Here is a 27023-nt window from a genome sequence, read left to right on the forward strand (position 1 = left end):
ATGCAGCAAAAACCTTCTTGGACTACCTGTGCAACCTGAATAGGCTGCAGGTATCATCTCATGCCCTCTAACTGTAGAAAGTTAGTTTTCAGAGCGAGGCTAAGCTGGCTTTGTGGCAAACTGTGATGAGCGAGCTTGACGTTTGTACAGTTGGAAATGTAGATCTTAGCATAAAAGATGGAAACTAGCTTGGCTGCCTAGAAACACTTTAAAAGTGTTGGTAGCAGGACTTTTATTACTTTGGTCTAAGTCCAGATATCAGTTTAACCTGTTTACCATACAAGTAAGGCATGCTTACTTGCCTGTGCTGCCTGTGCTCAGCGCACATCTGCGAGATCTTGATAAGCTGGTGTGATTTTTGCCAAGGTCGCTAAGGGTAAGAGCTAATAACCAGTAAAAGATAATAAACATCAAACATGAAAGACATGTTTTCGCTCCTCTGGTGGGGAGGGGGCAAGTTTTGAATGTCTCTGGGTGGAAAAATATTTGGGTTTAGAGGATTGAATTTATACCACAGCATGAGACGTCCTCACCTTACAAAGAGCTCCATCTGGGAAGGTAGACACACACTCAGACAGGAGTTTAAGGTTAAATACACAGATCATACAGGATGCTGCTTTGTGGTCCCTGAAGTGCGTGTGCAGTCTTTCTATGTGTTGCGCTTCTTACGTGTGCATCTCCTGCTCCAGCTACACCACAGAGAGGGTGAAAAACTGTCTGTTGTAATTTAAATAAACCACACTGATCTGTTTCAATCTGTTTATTCATCATCGAGTAATATCAGCGATATATCTTCTATGAGACATTTAGGTCATGCAAAGTTTTAACTCTGCCTGGTGTCAGGGGAAAAAGGAAGCCTTTTACGCACAAAGTCCACAATGAAAAGATTTATAGGACAAAGCACTGCATTTGCAAACATTTTACACTCAAAGGCTTTAGGTAAGCTGTTTTCTTCTTTGCATATAATGTAAAGTAGCTGCAGACGCTTTCCATTAAACTTCTGCACGTCCGCTTTAAGCTGCATCTGCTGTTTAAAATGCACCCAACAATAACGAGGCATCGTCCCGTGAATCTGCTGCTCACACAGACATGCCGTGGGCTCTGCAAGGCGGCACGCCGGCCAGTGGGGCGAAGGGAGGCGGGTTGGCCTTCTCTGCTGAAGAGCAAAACGACGATCCTCCCTGGGAGAGCAGGACAAGGGAAAAGAGACATTAACCACAGAGTTCACAGCTTCTGAGTGAAAACTCACACTTTTCAAATAAATTATTAGTTTTATAACCCGTTATGTTATAAAAAAGAAAACAGCTGAAGCACTGTAGAGCCTACCCGGTCCCTTTTGATGCATTTGAGTTTAAAACCCCGACTCGAGGCCCCCTTTTTCACGGGCCTTCACAGACAGCTCGTTGTTTCAGTCGAACTGTTGTTTAAGATCAAACCTGCAGAAGCCTTGTTAATTGTTCTGATGGAACATTCAGCATTATTGGTTGTAAACACGTGGGTTTATTTTATTAAGATGCAGCCAATAAATTGCTCCGATGTGGGTGGTCAACAGAGCTGCGGTTCGTGGAAAACACTAGGTTTCTGGATTAGAAAGGGCCCGTGAAGATTTAAAACAGAGCTTTGGCTTCCCCTGATTGTTTTCCACCTAAACACTTGTGTGTGGCCTTCTCAAAAAAAAAAAAAAAAAGAATTTCCTCATTTATTTTAAACTTATAATCTCCTTCATACTAGCTAACTAACACTTCTCCAAGCATAATTAACAGACCGAAACCCCACGGGGTACTAAAAAAACTGAACGCAGTGCTGTGTTTTAAATGTGAACAAACAAGATTTGCATCTGGATTTGGATCGATCAGAACCACAACTCATGCAAATCAAAGCACACTTCTTTTTGAAATGTGCTGCTGGAAACGATGTGACATTACTGTGGTTGTCACTAAACACTTGCAGGTTCACCTCTGAGTGTGTTCCTGTCAGAACCAGAACTAGATGCTATTATTACATCATCTTAGCCATGATCTTTGAGCTCTTTCGGGGTACACTACATTCAAAACAAACTTGTATCTGTAGTGAAAATCACAGCATGACCTTTAAAAAACATTCATACTGAACAGGAATTTATTGCTGTAGCCACAATGAACGAATGCCAACATGCAAAGAAACAAGAAACACTACTGCCTGCACTGGGCCTCAGTGAAGGATGCAGATCTGTGAATGACTGTAAGAATAGTTTTTCAGGTAAAAGTTTAAAAGCGGTCTTTGATATCTCAGCAGCCGATCCTGTAAAATCTTCAACTTGTTTTTGTGACACATCTGTCAGATGTTTGGTTGGATTGAGATGTAAAGAATTTCCTCTGACTTTTTTCTTTTTCCTCAAAGCAAGCAACACTACCACTGGACTCCAGAGCAGTGGAGATGTGTTCTCTGGAGTGACGATTCGTGCTTCTCTGCCTGGCAATCTGATGGATGAGCCTGGCTTTGGCAGTTGCCATGAGAATGGTCCAAGACATTTTGGAGAATTTCATTTTCCCAAGTTTGTGAGAAAAGTTTGGGGATGGTCCCTTCCTGTTCCAATATGACTGCACACCAGTGCGCAAAGCAAGGTCCATAAAGACGTGGATGAGCGAGTTTGGTGAGTCCTGACCTCAACCCAGTAGAGCACCTTCGGGATGAATTAGAGCTTAGACTGTGATCCAGGCCTCCGACATCAGTGTCTGACCTTAAATGGTCAAAAACTCCCACAAACACACTCTGAAACCTTGTGGAAAGTCTTCCCAGAAGAGTTGAAGCTGTTATAGACGTCACTCGAGTTCATATGCGTTTGAAGGCAGATAAGCAAATACTTTTGGAATATAGTGTAACATCCACATGAAGGCCAGGACAAGCATGGTTTCCTGGCAGAATCTGTTTGCCCAGATCATCACACTTCCTCTGATGCCCTCGTTGGTTCACCGGCTGTCCTTCTGGATCCACTTTTGCTCATCATATCCACAATACTCCACAAGGCCTGCCATTTTTGACGTCCTCTGACTCCCCCTGGAAAAGTCTCTTAGATCCTTACATTTTCCCAATTTTCCAGCTTCTACCACCTCACCTTCTAAATTTATTCCTTTGCTGACTGATGTATATCTCACCCCCTAACAGGTACTATCATGACAAGAAAATCACTTCACCTATGAGTGTTTTAGTATTGTGGCTGATAAGTTACACCATGGTCTCCAAAGTCCATCATAAAGAAACACTGAAAAATTCTGCATGAAATCATTTTGTGTGACACTTTGAAACCACAATTAGCTTTAAAGGAATTTTTAATATAGGGAGGAAACAGAGAGGTTTGCTGGCCAGTCGAGAAGTTTACACGAGAAACAGTTTAGACTTCACACAGCCACTATATATTTGTAATTGTATCTCTGTGTGTTGGCGTGTGTGTGTGTGAGAGAGACGGTGTTGACCTCACATTGACTGGGTGGAGCTGGTGTGCTGTGTGTATATTGGCGTCCATCAGCAGAGGAGCTGTTGGGGAAGATGCTGTTTTCTCAGAGGGATCAGCCACAGGGCTGCTGCTCCACTGAGGCAAAGAAAGGGAAACACACACACATGATATTAGGTAAGTGCAAAGAAGGGGAAAAAATCAGTTGATATTGGGACACCAAATATTGATATTTTATTAAATAAATTAAAATATACTGGGAATAGTACGAACACGTACACCATCCTGAGATAACTTACAGTAAATCCACTAAACTGATAAACCATCCAACACTGGGCACACTTATCTTGACTGTGGCGGAGGTGTGGTCCCTGGGTCAGCTGCAGGGGAGGGGTGGTACAGTGAGCTCAAGGAGCAGTGCCAGGGAGGTTGGAGCGACAGGTGGACATGATCTAACTAATCAGGTTTCCCCCTTTTTATAGTGAGGTTGGAGATCAGAGACGGGATAGCGCGAGACAGCTGGAACGCTAGCGGACGCTTGTGCCGAACCAGGGAAACAGTGTTCGTGTGCAAAATCAATAAAAACGATTAAGCAACACGGGAACAGTGTGTCGGGTCTCTACAAAATCTCTATCTCTGGCTGTCAAGGTTGCTTGACTCAGCGGCCGTATTCTGGTTTCAGGGTAGCAGGACAGCAGATATGTGATTTTTGATGATTTATCTCAGGGAACTGTTCTATTATTGGAAACAGATTGCATATAATTGCCAACTTGACCCCATTCATTAGCAAACTGACATCAGACTGACTGCATCTTATCTTATGCATCAACAATGTCTTCTGTGGAAACTGTCACTGAACATGATATATTGAAGGAAGTGAAAAACATTTGTCTTTGATTTGTTCTTGTTCTTATCTCTCAAAGTGAAAACAACACCGATGTGATGAAGCTGCAACATAACGCTTCTGAAAATTGTTTTTTTTTTCTAAGCTTTGATTTTAGTTTGGTGGGAAAAGTCTTTTGAACTCTGCGTCTGTGACAGTTTGAGTGGAAGCAGCAGGAGGAAAAGTGAAGGTATGTTTCTGATAAACGTTACCGATGGACTGAGGTTTAGCGGATCAGAGACAGCTCTGTCAGCCTCTGCTGATAGAACCGCCTGCCAAGCAGTCTCAGGAACATTGTTATTGCATCACTCTCCTTGTATTTAACTTTTATGAGAGACCATTCAAGACATGCATGAGAGGTAAGGGAGAGTTTATTATGCAGACAAATCAATGCTCTTGTACACCACAGTGTCAATGCAACACGTGGTCTGACTACAATTTTCTGGCTGCACAGCAATCAGGTGTCCGCTTCATGCGGGACTCAGTCGTCAGGTCCTGCGCGGACCAACTGTGTGGGGTGATGGAGCACCTCTTCAACCTGAGCCTGAGGTTGGGAAGAGTCCCACAGCTCTGGAAAACCTCCTGTGTTGTACCAGTGCCAAAGACTTCACGCCCCAAGGACCTCAACAGCTACAGGCCGGTGGCTCTGACATCCCACCTGATGAAGACCCTGGAGCGGTTGGTCCTGGCTCAGCTTCGGCGCCTAACAAGCTCATCACTGGACCCACTTCAGTTTGCCTACCAGCCTGGCATTGGAGCGGATGATGCCGTCATTCACCTCCTACATCGTTCCCTCGCTCACCTGGAGACCGCTGGAAGCACTGTGAGAATCATGTTCTTTGATTTCTCCAGTGCCTTCAACACTATTCTTCCCTCGGTTCTGAAGGACAAGCTGGAGAACTCTGGAGTGGACCATCACCTCACTACCTGGATCCTGGACTACCTCACCGACCGACCACAGTATGTGAGGACTCAGGGCTGTGTGTCGGACAGGGTCGTCTGCAGTACGGGGGCCCCACAGGGAACGGTTCTGGCTCCGTTCCTCTTCACCATCTACACTGCAGACTTCTCCCACAATTCCACCCAGTGCTTCCTGCAGAAGTTCTCTGATGACTCTGCAATAGTCGGCCTCATCACTGATGGGGACGACAAGGAGTACAGAGGACTGACTCAAGACTTTGTGGACTGGTGCCAGCTGAACTACCTCCAGATCAACGCCAGTAAAACCAAGGAGCTGGTGGTAGACTTCCGCAGGCACAAGCATTCTCCACTGCAACCACTGAACATCCAGGGTATGGACATTGAGGCTGTGGACAGCTACAGGTACCTTGGTGTTCATCTGAACAACAGACTGGACTGGACTCATAACTCAGACGCCCTCTACAGGAAAGGGCAGAGCAGGCTGTACCTGCTGCGGAGACTCAGGTCGTTTGGAGTGGAGGGCCCACTCCTGAAGACCTTCTATGACTCTGTGGTGGCTTCTGCTATCTTTTATGGTGTGGTCTGCTGGGGCGGCAGCATCTCTGCTGGGGACAGGAAGAGACTGAACAGGGTGATCCGAAGGGCCAGCTCTGTTCTAGGATGCCCTCTGGACCCAGTGGAGGTGGTGAGTGACAGGAGAATGGCGGCTAAGCTGTCATCCCTGATGGACAACGTCTCCCACCCCATGCAGCAGACTGTGACAGCACTGAGCAGCTCCTTCAGTGGGAGACTGCGGCACCCACGGTGTGGGACGGAGAGATTTCGCAGGTCTTTCCTCCCCACTGCTGTCAGACTCCACAACAAAGACTTTAACTGAACAAACACACACATCCACACATGTGCAATAACACTAAGTGCAATAATCTTTTCTGGCATCGTTGTATTTTTACTCAGTTGTATATAGCATTCGTATTCTATTTTTATCTTATTGTATATTTTTATTCTATTTTATTCTACTGTATATAGTATATTATTTTATTCTATTCTGTACAGCTGTGTACTGTATTTGTTCTTATTGTATTCTAATTTTTGCGTCATAACTTTTGCACTGTCCACTTCCTGCTGTGACAAAACAAATTTCCCATGTGTGGGACTAATAAAGGTTATCTTATCTTATCTTATCTAGCACTTTTATTTCTTGCCTCTCATCCCGCACGTCCCAAATTTTGATTGGTTCTAGTTTTCAACAGTTAGCGCTGCAATTCAGACACATTTCCTAAAGTTTTTCTTTAATGCAGAGGTTGTTACAACAATAAATAAGGCTGTCATCTGGGGTCAGCCTGATCTCACTGCCCACACAACAGGGAAGAGCATGAGTCACCACAAAGCTGGCACGCTCCAGTGGAAACTTCAACAAAGAAAAAGAAATGCAGCTACAATAAGATGACGAAACTACTTATGAATGAGTAAAGCCAGTGCGAGAGTTTTTCTCTTTTAAACAGGAGAGAATGATCTTGAAGCGAGGAGCACATGTGAGTATTACAATGTGCTGCCCGTGATTCAAAATGTGATGGAGTCTGCATGATTTGTGTGATTTTCTTTTTTTAATATTAGAAAAACCATAATATCAAACCACCTTTCATCATTAATAACATACTTTTTGACACTTATTTATTTTATTGGGATCTTTTTATCCGTGTACAGAAAGTGAGGTAGGGAGGTCAGGAGTGGGAAGGCTGTATTCTGTGGTTGGATGTAATCACTTCTTACAGTCAAGGCACGCAAAGAGATGAGAGACAGACTTTATGGCTGTTTGGCTTGGCTTTAAGATGCTGCACTTCATGCAGTCAGAATTATTTTTCCATTTTCACAGTGTTGAGTTTAGTCTGACTCAGTGTTGAATGACCAGTATCTAGGGAATTTGTAAAAGTGAGACGGTTTTATTTTATATTTGGGAGGGAATCATTTTTGGCCTTTTGAACAACTGCACTAGGCTACTATGGAACGCCAGGACTGCCATAATGAATTAATTAAATACACCATTAAATAATTAATTAAATGTGGCAATAATTAATTAAAATTGGAATTAATTAATTAAATAAATAGTTATGATATATGTAATTAATTAATTATTGACACATTTAATTAATTATTTATGTATTTCACGTTTTAATTAATTATTGACACATTTAATTAATTAATTATTGACATATTTAATTAATTATTTATGTATTTCACATTTTAATTAATTATTGACACATTTCATTAATTATTGACACATTTAATTAATTATTTAATGATATATTTATTTATTTCATTTTGGCAGTCCTGACGCCTGGCTCTCATCATGAAATAATTTTATCTGTCAGCCTCACCCATCAAACTCAGGGGGCGGGGTTAACGCTGATCGAGTCAAAACCATTGCTTTGGCCTGGTGGCCATTGTTTCTAGCACACAACAACCGGCATGTGGAAGCTAACAGAACTGAGCTTTGAAAAACCCTGTTTGTGTGTTACCAAATACCGTTTTAATATTTTTTTAGCCGAGAATGTAGTGGTTTAATCTTCATGTGTCTGGTCGGTTTGTCAAGATACAGCCTCTTTGCAAAAGTGTTTCGATGATTTCGGAGATGTCGTCCCAGTCTCACGGCAAAGCGTGGGATAGACCCGCTCGCCTCGCAAGCAATCCCACCGACAAAGCGCAGGCCCCGGTACACAGCTGTAGTAACCCCCGCTGACTTCTTTTACTGAGGTTATATTTATCGATGTTTTATTTCCTGATGTTCTTATGTGTCCTACGTGTTTCAGTCGCCAATTCTGAATTATAACTAACATTAAAAACATGTTTAAGGAGGAGAGAGAGCAAATAAATCTGTTTAACATCTGATCTTTGGGTTTTTGTTCAGTAATCAGCGTGACCTGTGTATAAACACATAAAAGAGATAACGTTGGTGTTTCCGTCATGTAGTAACTGCTGGCTTTAACTGTACAAAGGTTGTTCGACACTATGAAACACATACAGACTTCATGATGTTCGGCTAATATTTTTATTGTGAATATTAATCATGCTGACCTCGCTCTGTACACCACGCAGCGAGGTCAGCATATCCACGATATCCTCAGCTCCATGAGTTAACACAAAGTTTCCCAGCTGACTATCTAACTGCCAACTATTCCAGAGACGTGAAAATATACAGCATAAAGAAAAGTGTAAGAGACTCAGCAGCAGATTAGAATAACAGTTATACATTTAATAAATCACCAAATGAATCCAAGAAACGAGCAAACCTGTTCCGACAATTTGAATTTGTATTCCCTCAGCTGCAGACTCGCTGCTGTTTAAATGTTTGAAAAGGAAGATTAGATATAAACAAACGTCAAACATAGACTCAGTCTGCCTTCACATTTGATATGAGGCCAGCACGTATAGTGGCCTCAGCAGGCTATTACTGAAATACACGTGCTATATCTTAAACTATGATATAAACAGGGAGGTCCTATTAACATGTTTAGTTTTAAAGGACACCTTCCTGCCTTTAGTCTCCTTCATGAGCAGTATTCGTTTTCTTCTAACATCCAGAAGTCTGCACAATGTGTTTCATAGTTTGTAACAAGCCTTTGACAGGTAAACATAACATGACCGAAAAAGCAAAAAAAAAAAGAAAAAAAAAAAGAGAGAGAGAGAGCGAGAGAGAGAGTGTTGACATAAGAAGAGAAAATGCTCTCAATTATGGAGACAGACAAATGGTTCATTTATGTTTGATGTGTGTTTATTCCTCCCTAAATATCGTCGGTGAAGTTCGCCATGCACGTCAGATTTTCCTGCGCATTTTTATACCTCTGCCAACAGAGAGAGAAAAAAAATCACATTCTAACAGACAGCTGGTGCTTAGAATACAGTTGAATAACTATTAAAAAACAGATGATATTTAGATGATAGTTCAGTCTAACACATGTGCCAGTGAACCATTAAACGTCTGTGAAACTATGCAGTTATGAAACGTAACTTTAACCTCAGCCAAACCGATTTGCTCAGTTGTAAATAAAACAGCGAAGTAAACGTGACCCGACAGACAGAACCTGAGTGAATGAAGTCCAGCGTTTAACCACTGAGAGCTAAAACTCAGCTGAGGTTTGAAAGCTGTGTGCTGGTGATTGGACATCAGCCGCTGATAAAGCTGTTCGCCTATAAAGTGCTCTGTAAGGAAACAAGCTCCAGCAGCTCTGCGCTCGGGGAAAACACTATATTTACTTATCTTGTGCAGAAAAATGCGCTGACATTGCGTTATATCGAGCACCGGCTGCCCAGTTAAACTGTGACTATCACCAGGTAATGTAGGCGTGTTTCTTGAATTAGCAGCAGGTGTTAAACAGCTGACAGATGAGGAGGAGGATGCATGCAGGTAAACTGAGGGTCTGTTGAGCTGATCGCTGGTTTCGTGAGAAAAATGTCAGCTCGTTCTTTATGTTACAGAAGCACAGAGACACAAGACCAGGCGGAAAGAGACGATCGTTCGGTGAAAATGAGAATCTGCGAATGCAACATGTGGAACACGGAGAGTGGAATATGTAAACAAACCGGTTAATGTACCCCCTCGGTGCACTCTGCATGCTAACTGTTAGCAGAGCTAGTGAAATCTCTGAAAACATCTGAGCACTTTTGCAAACATGTTCTATGTTGACAACCTGACCAGACATACGGCGCGACATTCGCGGCTAAAACACTGTTAAAAGTGTAGCTGGTGACAGAAAAACGGGGTATTTTAAAACTACACCACCACCATTGCTGCCTGTGATTTGATCTGCATTCTGGGATACCTGGCTGCCCCAAGTCTACACAAGCAATCGATTATCTAGGATCGACCTGTTTTGACTTACTTTGCACGGCAACCAATCAAATGTTAGAGAAGCTGCATGGGCAGCGTTAACCCCGCCCCCTGAGTTTGATGGGTGAGGCTGACAGATAAAATTATTTCATGACGAGAGCCAGGCGCCAGGACTGCCAAAATGAAATAAATAAATATATCATTAAATAATTAATTAAATGTGTCAATAATTAATTAAATGTGTCAATAATTAATTAGAATGTGAAATACATAAATAATTAATTAAATGTGTCAATAATTAATTAAATGTGTCAATAATTAATTAAAATGTGAAATACATAAATAATTAATTAAATGTGTCAATAATTAATTAATTAAATGTGTCAATAATTAATTAAAATGTGAAATACATAAATAATTAATTAAATGTGTCAATAATTAATTAATTACATGTGTCATAACTATTTATTTAATTAATTAATTCCAATTTTAATTAATTATTGCCACATTTAATTAATTATTTAATGGTGTATTTAATTAATTCATTATGGCAGTCCTGGCGTTCCATAGGCTACTGCATACTGTGCAGCAGGAACGTGAGAGCAGATGGTGCCATGATCCACGCTCGCTTTCCAGTGTTTTCCTTCTCCTGTTATCCTTTTTCCTTTCTGTTTTGCTCTCTCTGCACTGGTGAGGGGTAAAGACGAAACATTAATCTCTCCCCTACAGTATACATGCCTGCTATCGTGCTATTTACGCTAAAGTCTTGCAACTGTTGCTGGCTGTTTTATGTTTCCAAATGGAAAATTTAAAAATTAAACATTTTTAAAAATCTGAGCAGAGCAACTGAAGCGACAGGACAACATTGGCTGAGATATGACAGAGTAATAAATACATTAGAGGGTTACCTTAGCCTGAAATATCTGCTAGCAATCAACCGCCATCTTCGAAGGAGGACATAATGGGCAAATTTCTCCCTTAACTTTATTTAGACACCCCTCCCCACACCTTGCAGGCAACACTTTTTTTTAGACGTTTTATTTGAATCAAGGTCTCCTCAATGAATGTAGGTGTCATTATGTGTCCACCTGTAGTTGAAACAACAATCTGTGAGAAAGTCACACGGGTGTGAAATTTTGACGGTTGTTATTTTTTAAAATCGTTTTTATCATTAACTTGGTTTCCCTGGGTCTTTTCCCGTGTGTGATGAATAAATCGTAATTTTTTGGGTACCGGTACTGGCTTTATTTTGTTGTATTTATCCGTGACACCTTAAAGGCCGGTCATGTCGGACATAAACCGGTCCGTGGTGCAAAAAGGTGAGTTTGACGTCTGATGTCAGTTTGCTACCTGCTCTACAGGTCATAAATCAACTAGTGCAGCTTTAAAATCCACCACATTTTGTGTTGTTGCACTTTTTTGTTCAAGGTAGTTTGTGTAAATACATCCACACAGATCACAATCTACTACAATTAATTGTGGTGTGCCACAGGGTTCAGTCCCGGGACCTCTGCTCTTTATTTTCTTTCTCCTTCCTCTCTGCAGTATTTTCAGGAAATATAACATTTAGGTTCACTGTTATGTAGATGACACACAGGTTGCTGTGAATGTCTTACCAACTCTCTAATGCTGCCCAGCACTGCTGTGGTGAGTATTCCTGTGAAGAAGGCCACGAGGTTGAGGCCGGCGAGGGTCCAAATTAAAATGTACACTGTAAAGACTTCCTCACAGCTTTCTACTCCAACAAATTCATAGTAGTTGCTGAGGTAGCCTCCACTGCATAACAAAGCCACAGAGCAGGTTAGTTCCAATGATTTGTAAGACAAAACACATAAAAGTCGGATGATCAGGATATTTGTGACTGAAGTTCAGACTTTCAGCTTTAACTGAAGGGGTTAAAGCCTTATGGTGTCGCTGAGCTGCTCAATCCAATCCAATTCATTTTAACAATGATTTGGTCACTCCCATCTCTCTGTCTTGTAGGTTTATTTAGTTTTTTAATGATGACCTAACTTATCTCTGCTGACAACTCATTGGATGTCGAGCTCTCCACTGAACAGCAACCAAATGCAATTTCAAGAATTGGAATCAACTTCAGATGTTTGCTGATTTTGTCATGAATTAATAAGGAAACAGGCTTCACCTGACCATAAACCTGCTCGTCACACAACTATGTGATTACTTTTGGGCATTTCACAATGGGGACTGTACAAAAACGACTATAATGCATAAAGAGTTAATGCAGTACTTTGGTTAAACCCCTTGAATTAAAGCTGCAAATTTACACTTTAATAGTTTGATTTAAAGTCCACTGTGATGGTGAACAGAGAAAATGCAAAAAAAGGTGTTTTTGCCCCAAAACGTATGGATGTATATGAACGTGTCTATCATTTTGTTCAATCTGTGATCACATATGACATAGATTACTGAATACTAATGATTAAATGTCTCACTTGGCGCAGTCATACAGGTCGCAGCAGTAACAGGTTCCACTTCTTACCGTCATGGTACAAGACTCCTTTAGACTCCAACACGACACCTGGGCAGCGAACCACAAGCTCACAAACATACAGACAACACAACTGGAGGTTTATCCTGCACATTCGAATCTATCCAGACTGGTTGTGACTATGTATCTGAATTAGTCACAGGATAATGTTTTCCTTCAGCGTGTCTCTACTCACAGAAGTGTAGAAATTCTCATAGATGTAGCAGTTGCCGCTGCTGTAATACTGACATCTCCCTGCTTTCAGTGGCCGCATGTCCTGGCAAAAGTTAACATGAGAAACAATCCACAACATTTCACCCAGAACCATTCAAATCAATCTTTATTCGGTGCAAACAGTGGTAAGTTTGAAGTCGAATAAAACGGTCTCTTCCAAAATTCACTCAGTCCGATTTGAAACTGTAACACGAGGTCAGCATGGTCCTTTATTATTGCTTCACAGTCTTCAGTTAACTGTGCAGCCATCTGCTGAGGTTACAAGCAAGTGTAGGTATCTCACCATATTTAAGGCAATGCAGACGCCGTCGATCACCAAGCACACAGAAGAGACGACGATCCCGAAACTGAGAAAGACAATGGCAGCGGTCAGCTGGAGGAGAAGCAAAGGTGAAAACACAAATGAGAGCGCTATAATGTAAGATTTGTGCCAGATGAAAGGCTGGAGGGAAGCCTGACAGGAATGCAGAGAAAAGCTGAGGAAAAGTTTTTTTCTTTCTCTCCAACACATAAGCGTTTTTTCATGTGGATCATGTATCGTAGGTGTGAAGCTAATAGGTTTCCTCACAAAGCACTTAAAACCGTGTTTTTTGAAAAACCGAACTTTGAGAGGCGTAAAATATTATGAAAGACATTTTTTTAAAGGTGGAACCTGTTAATTATATAAACAGTACTGTGCAAAAGTCTTGAGCCAAACTTAATTTCTTTATATTTTGCCAGGAAAATGGGAAATAGCTGCATCGATTTACTGAAACATTTGGAAACAGACGTGGAAATACAGCATATGAGGCAAAAACAGCATGTGGATAATTCCAATGAGCTTTTGAAGTCAGTCTTTGGTATGACCACCTTTATTCTTAACACAGGCTGAACTCTCTCAGGCAGCTTTCTTGTCATTTCTTTAAGCAGTCTTCAGGAACAGTTCTCCAGGCTTGTTGAAGGACATTCAAAGCTCTTCTTTGGATGTTGGCAGCCTTTTGTTCTGTTCTCTGTCAAGATGATCCCACTCTGCTTCAGTGATGTTGAGCTGTGGGTTCTGTGGAGGCCAGTCCATGACTGATGGTGTTCCACTGTGTGCTTTTTCTATCCAAGTATGATTTTACTATTTTCTCCACCATGTTTAACAGATGGCTGTAGACACTCACTTTTGTACCTCTTCTGACTTTTTCTTGAAGATGATTTGGACCAGAAATTTCAAACTTCCACTGAGATCATTACTGCCAAGGCTTCAGTGAACAGTGGACGGATCAGCTTAAGGTCTCTCAGGTCATGTGTCAGCTCTTTGCTGGATTTTCTTTTCCCTATTTCTTAAAAACACGATTTTCAGATAGTTGTTTTTAGACCTGCCACTTCTTCTTTTGTCCTCCACTTGTCTGTTTAAGGCTGTCAAACTGTGTTTATCTTTGGCATTTTTCACCGATTCAACGCAAAATAGGATCAAATGATGTTTCTGTTTCTGTGGCGGCTCACCAGCTAAGATGATATGATCAAAATCCAAACTGGACCAAATCCAAGCAGAGTGAAAGTCGTCAACGCCTTTTTTCTCTTTGTTGACAGGATAAGCTGCTGGTTTTCACATAACCTAGAAGTGTTTTGAAAGCTTCCTTTGATATATCGTAAAGTGTGGGTGATGAATACTTAAACTGAAAGAAACCAGAAAAACATCTATTGTCTGTTTCACATTATTTCTCCTCATTTGAGTAGTAAAGTCTAGGTCATGTGACGATATTCACATTATTTTGCCTTTTTTTAAACCAACTTTTGTGCTACACTCAGTTTTTTAATGGTGTTTTTCACAGTTTAGGATTTTTTATATTAGAATTTCTATCAGAGAAACACACACAAGTTCAAATAACTGCAGACAAAACCAGGATTAGCTCACTCTACACCCATTGGATAAAGGCAGATCAGTGCCGCTTTCCTAAAAAAATACATTTTTTTTCTTTTTACTTACTGAAAACAGCCCAATGACAGTGTCTTATAATTGGTTACATTGTTACTGTAAAATAATGTGCTGTCACTAGTGAGACGTCTTCAGAGCTTTTTGTTTTAATGTACGTGTTGCATTTATTCCTATTAAAGAGACGCAGGGAGGGCTGAACATACCAGCTGCCTGCGGTTTTCTTCCAGCCAGAGTCCCAGAAGTCCCAGGAAGGATCCAAGGGTGAGCTGAAGAAATCATCCAAAGGACCAAATTTAAAAGCATACGGTTTGTTACAAACCAAACAGATGCAAAGAGTTTAAAATGATCAATCAATATATATAAATCAATACAGCCGTCCATAATTAATTTCACACTCAGATGAAGGTTACCAAATCTGCACCGAGTGAGGCAAAACCTTTGGCTACTGCAGCTTGAGATGCTTTCCTGTTCCTCCTGACAACTTTTTACATTTCTTTAGTCGTATCAACCAGATGTCTCACTAAATAAAATCAAATATGATTTTTTTTTTTTAAAAACAGCTTACAATAACTCCAGATGCATAGCCAGTCACATTCAGGCTCTCTGTTCGGGTCGTTGTGTAGACCCCCAGCACCACTAGCAGCAGGGACAGACTGAGCATGCCCAGCACCAGCCGTAGAGCTCGCCTGACCTTCACCATGATGTCTGCCAGCCAGCAAACAAAGAAATAAACATAGTTTCAGTCATATTAAAACGTTACAGTGCCGGTTCAAATCTCAACAGCTGCCCAACTTAGTTTATTTTGTTTATCTGGATTTCATTTATTTGACTTTTATTGCGAAAACTATTACCCAACCACAGACACCCATCTTGTTTAGTTCACATGCCATGAAATATTTACAGCTCAATAAAATGAGGCATGGAAATGGACTTGAATCCACGGTTTCTGAACACTGGACAAAGAAACCATGAAAGCGCGCACAATATCAGTGGCAGCCAACAAAGGAAACATCTGTGCACTTTAAAACACAATTTAGGGAACAATATCAGGGTTACACTGGAGCACAACATTAGAACGTGTAACAATGCAAAGTTCAGCATCTTTTAGCTCTTATAAGGAAGCAGGAAAGATAAACTTTAGTGAAGTTTACTGACAAAAGTTAAAGCTCACACAAACACAGCAGAAAGGGTTCATGTAGCTTCCTGTCTCTTTCCTTGTTTATGTGACATTAAAAGCACAGGAGCAGTGAGATTCATCTCCTCCCGTGACCTTCACACTTTATGGACATGATTACAACACCACCATCAGTTTTACTGACAGCCTTTATCACTGAGCTTCTGTGAAAACCCCAAACTGTGCTGCAACAAATAACACTTCACCTGCCTTATCAAAAACGTGATTGGATTAAAAGCAACAAAACAATTAAGTAAACTGGATCCAAGGGGATTTGAATTATTATGATCAGTCAAGTTTAATACTCCTGTCCCATCCAGCTGTGATGCCACCACCGCTCTCTTACCTGTTGCTCGGCTCTGTGGGCTCCGTTTGTCCCGACCCGGTGCTGTTCCCTGAATCCAGACCATAAATCCTCCTTTGAAACACAGATTTCCCTCCGACAGCTTCTGATGAATGCAAACAGCCGTTCACTTGAACAGTCGTTTGAGCTGCACAAGCATCAGCTGCATGAGTGTAGCAGCTCAACTTCAGTGAGAGAGGAGAGCTCCTGCGTCCGATGCGTTCAAGCACGGTCGGAACCGTGAACTTCAGCTGGAAAGTCACTTGACAGTTAAATTAGGTAATAACACTGGGACCCTTTACAATCCCGAGTTGTAAATCAAATAAAAGCACGTGGCTGCCCGAGAGCTGGTGCATGTCTAATGTATTAATGTCACATATTTTCTTTGCACGCGTAGGCGTGGTTTTATTAACTATGTGTACATTTTGCGCTCATACAAAACTTACTGCGGTAAAGTGAGCCGTCATTTGTGAGCCGCGGTCAAGCCAGCCGCCTCCTATCCGCCGCATAAATTTCCTTGCGCTTTTACACCAGTCTTTACGGTAGCGCCTTTTCGCTTTATATCCTGATTGAAAGCCTAGACTCGCGCACACATGCACGCGCGTGAACAGTAACACGCACGCGCGCACACAAATTACAATGGAACAGCCCAATACAGCCATCGTGACAGTCTGGTTGCATATTCAAAAATTCATTAAAAATCATTCTTAAAAGTTGATGCCAAGCTTTCAACACAATCCTCTTCTCGGACACCTACTTTACCTCTGGGCCAGTTTTTACCCAGATTTACTGTAATATTACTCAGAAATCACAGTAAACTCATATTCAGTGCAATACAGTCAATGCACTACAATTATGTTTATTTCAAAAATTCATTAAAAGTCATCCTGAATAGTTGAGGTCCAACTTTCAACACATCCCTCCTCTGGGACACCTACTGTACCTGTGTGCCAGGTTTCAGCCAGATTTACTGTAGAATTCCTCAGAAATTAAAGGGTACTTGTATCCAATGCAGTCGGCCAATACAGTAGAATTATGTCAATTTTCAAAAATTCATTAAAAATCATCCTGAGTAGTTGATGTCCAACTTTCAACACATCCCCCCTCTGGGACACCTACTGTACCTGTGTGCCAGGTTTCAGCCCGATTTACTGTAGAATTCATCAGAAATTAAAGGAAACTTATATTCAATTCAATACAGTCAATACAATAGAATTATGTCAATTTTCAAAAATTCGTTAAAAATCATCCTGAGTAGTTGATGTACAACTTTCAACACATCCCTCCTCTGGGACACCTACTGTACCTGTGTGCCAGGTTTCAGCCCGATTTACTGTAGAATTCCTCAGAAATTAAAGGGTACTTTATTCAATTCAATACAGTCAATACAATAGAATTATGTCAATTTTCAAAAATTCATGAAAAATCATCCTGAGTAGTTGATGTACAACTTTCAACACATCCCCCCTCTGGGACACCTACTGTACCTGTGTGCCAGGTTTCAGCCAGATTTACTGTAGAATTCCTCAGAAATTAATGGAAACATTTATTCAATCTAATACAGCCAATACACTACAATTGTGTCAATTTTCAAAAATTCATGAAAAATCATCCTGAGTAGTTGATGTACAACTTTCAACACATCCCCCCTCTGGGACACCTACTGTACCTGTGTGCCAGGTTTCAGCCAGATTTACTGTAGAATTCCTCAGAAATTAAAGGGTACTTGTATCCAATGCAGTCGGCCAATACAATTTAATTATGTCAATTTTCAAAAATTCATTAAAAATCATCCTGAGTAGTTGATGTACAACTTTCAACACATCCCCCCTCTGGGACACCTACTGTACCTGTGTGCCAGGTTTCATCCAGATTTACTGTAGAATTCCTCAGAAATTAATGGGTACTTGTATCCAATGCAGTCGGCCAATACACTACAATTATGGAAATTTCAGAAATTCATTAAAAATCATCCTGAGTAGTTGAGGTCCAACTTTCAACACATCCCCCCTCTGGGACACCTACTGTACGTCTGGGCCAAGTTTCAGCCAGATTTACTGTAATATTCTTCAGAAATTGCAGGGAACTTATGTTCAGTGCAAGAAAGGCTGAAAGACGACCACCACTGAACAAGACACACAAGCTGAAACGTCAAGACTGGGCCAAGAAATATCTCAAGACTGATTTTTCTAAGGTTTTATGGACTGATGAAATGAGAGTGAGTCTTGATGGGCCAGATGGATGGGCCCGTGGCTGGATTGGTAAAGGGCAGAGAGCTCCAGTCTGACTCAGACGCCAGCAAGGTGGAGGTGGAGTACTGGTTTGGGCTGGTATCATTAAAGATGAGCTTGTGGGGCCTTTTCGGGTTGAGGATGGAGTCAAGCTCAACTCCCAGTCCTACTGCCAGTTTCTCGAAGACACCTTCTTCAAGCAGTGGTACAGGAAGAAGTCTGCATCCTTCAAGAAAAACATGATTTTCATGCAGGACAATGCTCCATCACACGCGTCCAAGTACTCCACAGCGTGGCTGGCAAGAAAGGGTATAAAAGAAGAAAAACTAATGACATGGCCTCCTTGTTCACCTGATCTGAACCCCATTGAGAACCTGTGGTCCATCATCAAATGTGAGATTTACAAGGAGGGAAAACAGTACACCTCTCTGAACAGTGTCTGGGAGGCTGTGGTTGCTGCTGCACGCAATGTTGATGGTGAACAGATCAAAACACTGACAGAATCCATGGATGGCAGGCTTTTGAGTGTCCTTGCAAAGAAAGGTGGCTATATTGGTCGCTGATTTGTTGTTGTTTTGTTTTTGAATGTCGGCGAGGATTCCGCACGGCACTCCCCTCCATTCACCTCGCGAATCTCCGCTCTCTTCCAAACAAAGTCGACGAATTACTGCTCTTAAACCGGACTAACAAGGACTTTGCACGCTCTGCTGCCCTCTGCTTCACTGAAACCTGGCTCAGTGAGCGAGTCCCAGACGCTGTCTTAAATCTGCCGGGCTTCCAACTTCACCGGGCGGACCGCGAAACAGAGCTCTCAGGGAAAACAAAGGGTGGTGGAGTCTGCTTCTACATTAATGAAGGTTGGTGTACTGATGTCACAGTGTTACAGAAACACTGCAGCCCACACTTGGAAAGTTTTCTCATCAACTGTAAACCTTTTTATTCACCGCGGGAGTTTTCTTCCTTCATGCTGGTCGGAGTTTACATCCCTCCACAGGCCAACGCGAACAACGCACTGTGCGAGCTGGCTGACCAGATTACTACCCTGGAGAGGAAATTCCCGGATTCCTTTACAATTATTCTTGGGGATTTTAACAGAGCAAACCTAAACTACGAACTCCCTAAATACAGACAGCATATAGACTGCCCCACCAGGGACAACATCATACTGGATCACTGCTACACCGCTCTAAAAGATGCCTATCGCTCTGTGCCCCGGGCAGCTTTGGGACATTCTGATCACTGCATGGTCCATCTTATTCCAGTTTATAGGCAAAAACTCAAACGTGCCAAGCCTGTAGTCAAAACTGTGAAGAAGTGGACTAACGCAGCAAAGCAGGAACTGCAGGACTGTTTTGACTCCACTGATTGGACTGTTTTTGAAGCTGCATCTGAGAACCTAGATGAGCTCACGGACACTGTGACATCATACATCAGTTTCTGTGAAGACGTGTGTGTGCCAACAAAGACCTTTTGCACATACAACAACAATAAACCATGGTTCACTCCTAAACTCCAACATCTTCGCAAGGCCAAGGAGGACGCTTACAGAAGTGGTGACAGGGTCCTGTACAAGCAAGCCAGGAACACACTGACCAAGGAGATCAAAGCAGCTAAAAGGATCTACTCCCAGAAGCTGGAAGAACGGCTCTCAGCCAACGACCCTGCGTCAGTGTGGAGGGGCCTGCAGGAAATCACCAGCTACAGACGCCCCCCACCCACTATTGAAGCAAACAAAGACCTGGCCAACGAGTTAAACACTTTCTATTGCAGGTTTGAGACGGACAGACTCCCATGCCCCACCCTCCCCTCCCCAGGGACATTGCTTCAGACATTGACCCCCAACACACCTTCCACCTCTCCCCCCTTCACCCTGCCCCTCCCCAATCAAGACTCAACGACCACCCCCACCCTCCCCAATCCAGACTCAACGACCACCACCACCCTCTCCAACCCAGACTCAACGACCTCCACCACACCTCTCACCCCCCTTTCCTCCTCCCTGAAACTAAGAATACACACTCAGGATGTGAGCCGACTATTCCAGAAACAGAAGCCCAGGAAAGCCCCCGGACCAGATGGCGTCTCACCCTCCTGCCTCAAAACCTGTGCTGAACAGCTGGCTCCCATCTTTACTCGCATCTTCAACAGATCCCTGGAGCTGTGTGAAGTTCCCTCCTGCTTCAAATGCTCCACCATCATCCCTGTTCCCAAGAAACCCACCATCACAGGACTGAATGACTACAGACCTGTCGCCTTGACGTCTGTGGTCATGAAATCCTTCGAACGACTGGTGTTAGCCCATCTGAAAGACATTACAGGCCACCAGCTGGACCCTCTGCAGTTTGCCTACCGGGCAAACAGGTCAGTGGATGATGCAGTGAACACGGGGCTGCATTACATCCTGCAACACCTTGACTGCCCGGGAACTTATGCCAGGGTCCTGTTTGTGGACTTTAGTTCGGCTTTTAACACCATTGTGCCTGAACTTCTTTCCTCCAAACTCTCCCAGCTCAGCGTGTCACCAGCTACCTGTCAGTGGATCACCAGCTTCCTGACAGACAGAAAGCAACAAGTGAGGCTGGGGGAGATCACCTCTGAAACCCGGTCCCTCAGTATTGGTGCCCTCAAGGATGTGTCCTCTCACCACTACTGTTCTCCCTCTACACTAACGACTGCACCTCCAATAACTCTGCTGTCAAACTCCTAAAGTTTGCAGATGACACCACTGTCATTGGCCTCATTCAAGATGGTGATGAGTCTGCATACCGGCAGGAAGTTGAGCGGCTGGTACTCTGGTGCAGTCAGCACAATCTGGAGCTGAACACTCTTAAGACTGTAGAGATGACAGTGGACTTCAGGAGACATCCCTCAACTCTGCTCCCCCTCACCATATCAGACAGCCCTGTGTCGACTGTGAAGATCTTCAAGTTCCTGGGTACAACCATCTCCCAGGACCTGAAGTGGGAGACCAACATCAACTCCATCCTCAAAAAGACCCAGCAGAGGATGTACTTCCTGAGACAACTGGGGAAGTACAGTCTTCCACAGGAGCTGCTGATCCAGTTCTACACTGCGGTCATTGAGTCTGTCCTGTGCTCCTCCATCACAGTCTGGTATGGAGCAGCCACTAAACAGGACAGGCGCAGACTGCAGCGGACTGTACGGGCAGCAGAAAGGATCATCAGCGCCCCCCCCTGCCCTCCATCCAGGATCTGTACCTCTCAAGAACCAGGAAACGGGCAGGGAAAATCATCGCAGACCCCTCACACCCTGCACACAGACTTTTTGATCTGCTGCCCTCTGGCAGACGGTACAGAAGCCTGCAGACCAGGACCACCCGACACAGGAACAGTTTCTTTCCCCTCGCCATCTCCCTTCTTAACAGTTGACCTGTCACACTGCTCCCACTGCCAGACTGCAACTGCACCTTATGTACATTTTGTAGTATTCATTCCACCTCATTCATTTCTGTATTTTATGTATATAAGGTTAGATTCGTTATTTATAGTTGGTTTACATAGCTTTGTGTATGTATGTGTAATGTGTATATATAGACACTTGTGTGTGTGTGTGTGTGTGTGTGTGTGTGTGTGTGTGTGTGTGTGTGTGTGTGTGTGTGTGTGTGTGTGTGTGTGTGTGTGTGTGTGAGATTTACATTGCTGTGCTTGAGAGCCACCATCTACCGGAACCAAATCCCCTGTATGTGTCTGCACATATACAGTGGGGCAAAAAAGTATTTAGTCAGCCACCGATTGTGCAAGTTCCCCCACTTAAAATGATGACAGAGGTCAGTAATTTGCACCAGAGGTACACTTCAACTGTGAGAGACAGAATGTGAAAAAAAAATCCATGAATCCACATGGTAGGATTTGTAAAGAATTTATTCGTAAATCAGGGTGGAAAATAAGTATTTGGTCACCTCAAACAAGGAAAATCTCTGGCTCTCACAGACCTGAAACGTCTTCTGTAAGAAGCTTTTCTGTCCCCCACTCGTTACCTGTATGAATGGCACCTATTTGAACTCATCATCTGTATAAAAGACACCTGTCCACAGCCTCAAACAGTCAGACTCCAAACTCCGCCATGGCCAAGACCAAAGAGCTTTCGAAGGACACCAGGAAAAGTATTGTAGACCTGCACCAGACTGGGAAGAGTGAATCTACAATAGGCAAGCAGCTTGGTGTGAAAAAATCAACTGTGGGAGCAATCATCAGAAAATGGAAGACATACAAGACCACTGATAATCTCCCTCGATCTGGGGCTCCACGCAAGATCTCATCCCGTGGGGTCAAAATGATCATGAGAACGGTGAGCAAAGATCCCAGAACCACACGGGGGGACCTGGTGAATGACCTGCAGAGAGCTGGGACCAAAGTAACAAAGGTCACCATCAGTAACACACTACAACGGCAGGGAATCAAATCCCGCAGTGCCAGACGTGTTCCGCTGCTGAAGCCAGTGCATGTCCAGGCCCGTCTGAAGTTTGCCAGAGAGCACATGGATGATACAGCAGAGGATTGGGAGAATGTCATGTGGTCAGATGAAACCAAAGTAGAACTTTTTGGTATAAACTCAACTCGTCGTGTTTGGAGGAAGAAGAATACTGAGTTGCATCCCAAGAACACCATACCTACTGTGAAGCATGGGGGTGGAAACATCATGCTATGGGGCTGTTTTTCTGCCAAGGGGACAGGACGACTGATCCGTGTTAAGGACAGAATGAATGGGGCCATGTATCGTGAGATTTTGAGCCAAAACCTCCTTCCATCAGTGAGAACTTTGAAGATGAAACGAGGCTGGGTCTTCCAACATGACAATGATCCAAAACACACCGCCCGGGCAACAAAGGAGTGGCTCCGTAAGAAGCATTTGAAAGTCCTGGAGTGGCCTAGCCAGTCTCCAGACCTCAACCCCATAGAAAATCTGTGGCGGGAGTTGAAAGTCCGTGTTGCTCGGCGACAGCCCCAAAACATCACTGCTCTCGAGAAGATCTGCATGGAGGAATGGGCCAAAATACCAGCTACTGTGTGTGCAAACCTGGTAAAGACCTATAGTAAACGTTTGACCTCTGTTATTGCCAACAAAGGTTATATTACAAAGTATTGAGTTGTATTTTTGTTATTGACCAAATACTTATTTTCCACCCTGATTTACAAATAAATTCTTTACAAATCCTACCATGTGGATTCATGGATTTTTTTTTTCCACATTCTGTCTCTCACAGTTGAAGTGTACCTCTGGTGCAAATTACTGACCTCTGTCATCATTTTAGGTGGGGGAACTTGCACAATCGGTGGCTGACTAAATACTTTTTTGCCCCACTGTACTTGGCCAATAAACACGATTCTGATTCTGATTCTGATTCTGAGATGTATATTTGTGAATGTGGAGATGTTATATTGGTTTCACTGGTAAAAATAAATAATTGAAATGGGTATATATTTGTTTTTTGTGAAGTTGCCTAATAATTATGCACAGTAATAGTCACCTGCACACACAGATATCCCCCTAAAATAACTAAAAAAAAAAAAAAAAAAAAAAAAAAACTACTTCCAAAAACATTCAGCTTTGATATTAATGAGTCTTTTGGGTTCATTGAGAACATGGTTGTTGTTCAATAATAAAATTATTCCTCAAAAATACAACTTGCCTAATAATTCTGCACTCCCTGTAGGTCTGTTGACAGAGCTCTGTACAGGTCTGCTCGAGCTGACCTGAAAAGGGGTCCCACCTGTCCAGCAACAACACATGGCATGGAATAATAGACATCATAAACCACAGAGGCAGAACTGTGAAAACAGAAAACCTGAGTGTGCAGCTAGCAGAGGACATAAACAGCTTCTTTGCCCGCTTTGAAACACCACAACAGCAGCATTCATCTGCCTCAGCCCTGCTCCCATCCTCATCCTCACCTGGTTCCTGCACCGCTCCAGTCACTGTAACGGAGCACGATGTCAGATGAGTGTTCCTAGCAGTGAACCCCAGGAAGGCGTCCAGACGGAATACGTGGTAAAGTGCTAAGACCATGTGCCCACCAGCTCACCCTCATCTCCACCAGAATCTTCAACCTCTCACTGGATGAAGCAGCCATCCCATCCTGTCTAAAATCAGCCACAATCATCCCAGTACCAAAGAAGTCTCCCATCACCAGCCTGAACTATTATTGCCCTGTGGCCCTCACACCGGTAATCATGAAACTAGTCCTTCAGCACACCAAGGATTACCTCCCCCCAGAATTCGACCCCCACCAGTTTGCATACCGTGCAAACAGATTCACAGAAGATGCCATCACCCTCCACTCGGTGCTGAGTCACCTAGAACAGCGGCAGAGCTACGCCAGAATGCTCTTTGTGGACTACAGCTCACCCTTCCACCACTCGCCCATTGAGAGCCTACTAACTTACTGCATCACAGTATGGTACAGCAGCTGCACTAAGGCGGATAGAGCCACCCTCCCAGCATGTTTGCAATGAGTAGGAGATGCTCTGTATCTCACTGTACAACTGTATAGTGACAAAGGTATTGGGTTCTTTTCTAAAAATTGCTATAAACAGAGGAACCCAAACTGATGAAAAGTGGCGAATATTTTTTTTCAAATGACTATTTTTAGTGGATTTTTGATATAGAAGCAGAATGACAGAATGTTAAAAGAAGTTACTTTTAGTCACTCTAAGCTGGGCATTGCGTTCTCTGGCTGTTCAAAGCCATGGAACTTTAGACTTTCCAAGCAAATAATGATGGCCATACTGATGTTCTTTTCAGTACATTTTACTTTATGTTCATTTTCATTTTTATGATGTTTCTATTTTTACATAATTCCTCCCACATAGCAAAATTGGTATGGCCTGGATCTGTCCCACACAATGTGCTTACACATGGCCTGCGTACTGCAAAGAATGACGGCCCTATGGTGGCCCAGATCTGGTTTACCAGAGGTGGCCCACACATGAGCCAGCACAAGGCCAGTTGCAGACACACTGCTGGCCCTGTGCTGGCCCAGAACAGTTTCAGCTCTGGCCCCAGATGTCAGCCTAATGTGTACCTTAGCCATGTAAGCCATGTAATAACAACATGTGCTGGAACATAATAGTGCAAAAGTAACATGACGAAACTCTGTTCAGACAGTGAATGGACTGATTCTTATACAGCACTTTTTTACTCACCCATATTACTCAAAGTGCTCTATACAACATGTCACATTCACCCAATCAGGCCAAATGTGGCATGCCATCACATAAACAGTGCCATCTTACCATGCCAGAAGTCAGCCAGCAGTGCCGGCTTGACACCAGATCCAGGCAAGACCCGTCTGCTATGTGGGATGACTTGTTCTTTTGGCATTTTAGTTGTGGATTGTGTTTGGGCTGTGTCTCTTGCCCTTTCAGTATTGTTTCCTTGTGCTTCTAAGTGTCCCTTTGTTTCTTTTTAGGTTATGTAGTATGGGTTAGAGATATTTTGTATGTTGTTTTTGTTTAATAAATCCGCCTTTTGGATTATTCCCTGATGTGCCTGAGTTCTGTTATTTAGTGTCACTTTGAAAGGACACACATCCAGCATTGACATATAATTGTTCTTTCAATTTTTGATAAAGATTACAGTGAATTGAGATGTAACTTGGCCCAGAGGTACGGTAGGACGCCCAGAGTAAGAAAGTGTTGAAAGTTGGACCTCAACTATTATGGGTGATTTTTAATGAATTTTTGAAATTTCCATAATTGTAGTGTATTGACTGTATTGAATTGAATAAATGTTTCCATTCATTTCTGAGGAGTTCTACAGTAAATCTGGATGAAACTTGGCACACAGGTACAGTAGGTGTCCCAGAGGGGGGATGTGTTGAAAGTTGGACATCAACTACTCAGGATGATTTTTAATGAATTTTTGAAAATTGACACAATTGTAGTGTATTGGCTGTATTAGATTGAATAAATGTTTCCATTAATTTCTGAGGAATTCTACAGTAAATTTGGATGAAACTTGGCACACAGGTACAGTAGGTGTCCCAGAGGGGAGATGTGTTGAAAGTTGGACATCAACTACTCAGGATGATTTTTAATGAATTTTTGAAAATTGACATAATTCTACTGTATTGGCCGACTGCATTGGATACAAGTACCCATTAATTTCTGAGGAATTCTACAGTAAATCTGGCTGAAACCTGGCACACAGGTACAGTAGGTGTCCCAGAGGGGGGATGTGTTGAAAGTTGTACATCAACTACTCAGGATGATTTTTAATGAATTTCTGAAAATTGACATAATTCTATTGTATTGACTGTACTGAATTGAATATAAGTTTCCTTTAATTTCTGAGGAATTCTACAGTAAATCTGGATGAAAATTGGCACACAGGTACAGTAGGTGTCCCAGAGGGGGGATGTGTTGAAAGTTGTACATCAACTACTCAGGATGATTTTTAATGAATTTCTGACATTTCCATAATTGTATTGACTGTATCGGGCCGTTAGCAGAGTGAAGCTGACCTCCCACCTGCTCGGGCAGTTACATTGTAATTTGTGCGCGCGCATGCGTGCACGTGTGCGCGGGTATAGGCTTTCAATCGGCACATAAAGCGAAAAGGCGCTACCGTAA

The 27023-nt window shown here is 42.7% G+C and overlaps 1 protein-coding gene across 1 annotated transcript; it reads right to left on the bottom strand.

Moving 5' to 3' along the window:
- Positions 1 to 833: 833 nt before the first annotated feature.
- On the bottom strand, positions 834 to 16689 carry LOC308400956 (transmembrane protein 255B). Its single transcript, XM_080889022.1, has 10 exons — positions 16648 to 16689; positions 16205 to 16307; positions 15250 to 15389; positions 14888 to 14950; positions 13065 to 13154; positions 12744 to 12824; positions 12513 to 12598; positions 11676 to 11835; positions 3458 to 3568; positions 834 to 1181 (listed from the first exon to the last, which is right to left on the bottom strand). The coding sequence occupies exons 1-10, from the start codon at positions 16666 to 16668 to the stop codon at positions 1080 to 1082; spliced, it is 957 nt and encodes a 318-aa protein (XP_080745148.1). The 5' UTR covers positions 16669 to 16689; the 3' UTR covers positions 834 to 1079.
- Positions 16690 to 27023: the final 10334 nt, after the last annotated feature.

The sequence above is a fragment of the Rhamphochromis sp. 'chilingali' genome (genome assembly GCF_963969265.1).
Source record: "Rhamphochromis sp. 'chilingali' genome assembly, chromosome: 8".
Lineage (NCBI taxonomy): Eukaryota > Metazoa > Chordata > Actinopteri > Cichliformes > Cichlidae > Rhamphochromis > Rhamphochromis sp. 'chilingali'.